The sequence below is a fragment of the Ichthyophthirius multifiliis genome (assembly GCF_000220395.1).
Source record: "Ichthyophthirius multifiliis unplaced genomic scaffold scaff_1120509249580, whole genome shotgun sequence".
Taxonomy (NCBI): domain Eukaryota; phylum Ciliophora; class Oligohymenophorea; order Hymenostomatida; genus Ichthyophthirius; species Ichthyophthirius multifiliis.
In genome coordinates, this window is record NW_004087578.1 from 1 (window position 1) to 4,588 (window position 4,588).

Genomic DNA, 4,588 nt, shown 5'->3' on the forward strand with positions numbered 1-4,588 from the left:
TCTTAATGTTTTTATTTTTTATTCTTTTACCAATATTTCTCTAGCAATATTTTTTTTAGTTTTTAATGATATGTCATCGATTTTATTTTTTTCACAAATTTTGTTTAGTGTTTTATAAAAAAAAAAAAGTTAAACATTGAAATAAAATTATTATGATGATTATTATTACAACATTTTTAGTATATTTAATAAACTATTATTATGATTGTTTCGCACTTATATTAAAATTATTCTTTAAATAAATTTAATTTATACTTTGTAAATAATTTTAATTATATATATATAATATTATATTCAAATTTATTTTAAATTAGAACATTTTTGGTAAACTTCTACTTTTAAGATAAAGATATTATATTTGTTTTTTGTTATATTTATATATAGATATATATATATATTTAATATAAACCATTGTTGTGTTTTAGTTTTTTATTTTTTGGGCTAATTATTAATTAAAATGCTAGCTATATAATGATTTTTTAAAAATAACAAGATTTTAATAAAATTTATTTTTAATACCAAAAACATATAAAATTAATATTTTTAATAGGAAAAATGCAAATAATTTTAGCATGAATACTTATAAGCTAATCACTGTTGATTTTAAATGTAAAAAAATTTTATATTTTTATTATAATGATTTATTTAATAAATTTAAAAAATGTAAATATATAAATATATTAAGCAATTTTTTAATTATAATTTTCTCTCATTTAAAAAAAAATATTATGCATAATTTATATATTATATTTTTATTTTATTTATAATATTTTTATCATTATTTTATATTTTTTTATCATTATTTAAACTTAGAAAATTATATAATAATTTAATTTTTTTGTATATATAATTTAATTTAGAATTATTACTTATATGAATGTAAAATTAATTAATAATTATTTTATTATAACTTTATAATAAATTTATTTTATAATTTTTTATTCCGGATATATATCTATTATAATTTATAAAATTACATAAATAATTATAAAAATAAATCTTATAATATCTTTATTACTAAGAAATATTCATATAATTTTTTTTAATAAATATTATTTGCTTATTTTTTAGAACCTGCTATTTATTATTTAATTTAATAAAAGTCGTTTAAATATTGAAATATAAAAATATAAAATTTAAAAAGTAAAGCCAAAAGAGAAATGCATATTTAAATAAAATTATATCAATTTTAGTATTTTTTTTTCTTATTTGAAATGGAACACACACATAAATTTAGACATAATGATTAGAAAAGAATTTATTTGATAAATTTAAAATAATTTAGAAATATAACCTAAAAGAATATTTTAATATGTATAACCTCAAAAAAGCAAATCAATTAGATTAACTATTGATTACACATACCTTAACAAAAATATACCTCATTAATTAAAAAATTATATTTATATTTTAAAAACTTTTAAAAGTAAATCTAATTTTAGAAAATAAATAATTCCCAAAAATAGAAATAGCAGATTATGGTATTTAGATTTACAATGTATAATTATTTAAATTGTTGTTTTTTCTAGAGGTATTACTGAATTTGATTTACATATTTAATTTATAACTAAAAATACAAATTAGGTAGAGATTTAGCAAACGTTATGGCTTGTTCTCACAATCAAATACACATAATTGAGAATTTTATTGAAGTTACTGTCCATGAATTTTTACAAAATTTAGGATTTGGATTTAGTGGATTTTAAATGTAACTTTGGATAAACCATAGGACAGGACAATATTATGGAAAAATATATAAAGTAGCAAAAAAAATTTACGGAAGTATAACAATAGTTTTCTTAAAAAATGTACTTTTAACTGCTAGGAAACATTATAATGCTAGTGATGTAATTACGGATGCTTAATTATCAGTTCATACTATTGCTTTATTAAGAGATACTGGTTATTTTGCTGAAGTAAATGAAAATATGGTGGGGTAAAGGAAAAGGATGCTATAGTAAACAATAATTTAATGAGTTCCCATCAGAACATAAAATTTAATGTTCTTTCGAAAATGATGGATATGGTGAACCTACTACTACTCCTTTCTTAGATAATTGTATGATGAAAAGTATTTATGGCAATAAATTGTGTACTTCTATTAAATAAGGCTTTGTCTCAACAAGTATTAATGGAGTTAAATTTATAAACGATATATAAAAAAGATGTAATATGCTTTCGTGTTCTACTGATAAATCTTCGTTTTCTTAATTCTGTGATTATGTGTGCAAATCATTGTAGCTCTTTGGGTGTTTTTGTAAGAGCAGTCTATTTACGTTTACCTGGATGGAGGGGGGATGCATTGTTCTGTAAAATGTCCTTAAGTAGTATTATAGGAGTATGTGTAAATCAATGTCCTGGAAATCAAGTAATTATTTCAGATAAATCTTGTTAAAATTTGTGTCTTAATGGTTATTTTAGACATGGTCCAAAATAAATGCTTTAATGTCATATTTTAAATAAAATATTTAAAGGAGGAATAGCCTATGATTACATACTTTGTTAATTTCTGACAACTCTAAATTAATATGGTTAATAAAAGACAAAACTATAGAAATAAAACATCATTACTTTAATATACTTAATTAAATAAAATTTAAATGGTAAAAGTTAACATATAAATGATTTATGATGATTTTATTTTACATATTCAAATATATATTTTTATAATTAAATTAATTTATTTTAATAAAAAACATTTTTAATAAGTTAATAGTTATACATTTAATAAAAAAAAAATATTTTTATAATAAAAAGGTATTACAAAAATTAATAAATTTAAATGAGAATTATTATTTCTCTTAATATATTAAATTTTTGAAAATTGTATTAAGAAGAAAATCAAAAATTATATTACAGATTATTATATAAATAATTTATTATTAATAATATGTATATAAAAAATAAAAATATTCATTATTAAATAACATAAAAATTAAAATAATATTAATATAAAAATAAAAATTTAAATAAAATAAGTAATATTAATATTATTGTTAATGTTATAAATATATAAATTATATTTTATTTTTTCAAAAGAGTAATAAAAATAAATTTCTATATTTAATGTAAATAATAGTTATAATTAATTTTTAAAAATAATATAATATTTATAAATTATTTAATTATTATTTTTATTTTTATATATTTATTTATAAAGATATAAATATATTTTTTTTATATTTTAAAAAATTGTAATATATATGTATTTTTATTATTTAAAAATATAAAAATTAATATGAAGAGTAGTTACTAATAAAATAAATAATAAAAATTTATATATATATATATATATATATTTATAATTATTTTTTTTAAAATAATATATATATAAATTTCTTTTATATAATTATTTTTATTATTTCAATTATTTTTTATTAATCATTATATACTACCTATCAATTAAATATTGGAACACATTAACCGTTTCTATTTAGTTGTGTCAAAAATTAACAAGCTGTGCAATTATTAGCTGTTCCTCCATTACATCTTTTACATTATGCATCGCATTATTAGCATATATTACCATGTTTGTAATAACCATTAGGACAATTGGTTTAGCAACTTCTATCAGGACCAATTACTAAATTTTAAGGACATTAATTTACACATTGATTGTTAAATACTACTTAATTACATTTTACAGAGCAATCAATTCCCCCCCATCCAGGTAGACATAAACAAATTCCTCTTACACAAACACCCACTTAGCTACAATGATTTATACATATAGGAACTGAATCACAGAATTAAATAAATGAGGAAGGGCAAGCAATTTTACCAAAACTATCATTATTAGGAACAATTTGCATAACTGATCCTTCTTTAGTACAAATAACTTGTCTTTTAATTTAAGGAAAATTAATAGTAATAGATCTCAAATCAGGAGAACATTAATACTAATGACATCTTCTTTAACTATCATTTGTAAATTTAACTCCATTAGCACTTGTTGAGGTAAAGCATTTACTATTAAAGCCATAAACTTCTAATACATCATCAGCATCTTTATTTAAAAAATTATTTTTAAAAGAAGTACACAATTTACTGCCATAAATACTTTTCATCATACAATTATCTAAGAAAGGAGTAGTAGTAGGTTCACCATATCCATCATTTTCGAAAGAACATTAAATTTTACGTTCTGATGGGAACTCATTAAATTTTTGTTTACTATAGCATCCTTCCATTACAAATGAACATCCTTTTCCTTTACCCCAATAAAGGTTATCAGCCATGTTTTCATTTACTTCAGCAAAATAACCAGTATCTTTTAATAAAGCAATAGTATGAACTGATAATTAAGCATCCGTAATTACATCACTAGACATCATCATTTCATTTTAAACAAGTAGTTATTCCCAATGAGAACCTAAAGAACCAGCTCCTCCTTCATTTTCAAGTTACATACCTCCATAGTAGGACAATTATAATATTTCCTAGCAGTTAAAAGTATATTTTTGAGTAAACTATTGATGTTTTAACCTCTAATAATTACATCTCTTGTTATTTTAGGTATCCATATTATCCATAATATTTTCCTGTATCAGATCTATCCAAAGTTGCATTTAAATCCACTAAATCCTAG

At 19.1% G+C, this 4,588-nt stretch overlaps 2 protein-coding genes across 2 annotated transcripts, besides 3 other annotated features; one reads left to right on the top strand and one right to left on the bottom strand. All coding sequences in view use genetic code 6, as the record gives it.

Moving 5' to 3' along the window:
• Nucleotides 1-572: 572 nt before the first annotated feature.
• Nucleotides 573-1,976, top strand: IMG5_013930 (hypothetical protein; the record flags this gene model as incomplete). Its single annotated transcript, XM_004039635.1, has 2 exons — nucleotides 573-609; nucleotides 1,585-1,976. 2 exons carry the CDS (start codon nucleotides 573-575, stop codon nucleotides 1,974-1,976), a joined length of 429 nt encoding a protein of 142 aa, XP_004039683.1.
• Nucleotides 741-806: a microsatellite.
• A 942-nt stretch (nucleotides 1,977-2,918) lies between the features above and the next one.
• Nucleotides 2,919-2,978: a microsatellite.
• Nucleotides 2,979-3,273: 295 nt separating this feature from the next.
• Nucleotides 3,274-3,304: a microsatellite.
• Nucleotides 3,305-3,381: 77 nt separating this feature from the next.
• IMG5_013940 (leishmanolysin family protein, putative) lies at nucleotides 3,382-4,532 on the bottom strand (the record flags this gene model as incomplete). Its single annotated transcript, XM_004039636.1, has 2 exons — nucleotides 3,382-4,006; nucleotides 4,061-4,532. The coding sequence occupies 2 exons, from the start codon at nucleotides 4,530-4,532 to the stop codon at nucleotides 3,399-3,401; spliced, it is 1,080 nt and encodes a 359-aa protein (XP_004039684.1). The 3' UTR covers nucleotides 3,382-3,398.
• Nucleotides 4,533-4,588: the final 56 nt, after the last annotated feature.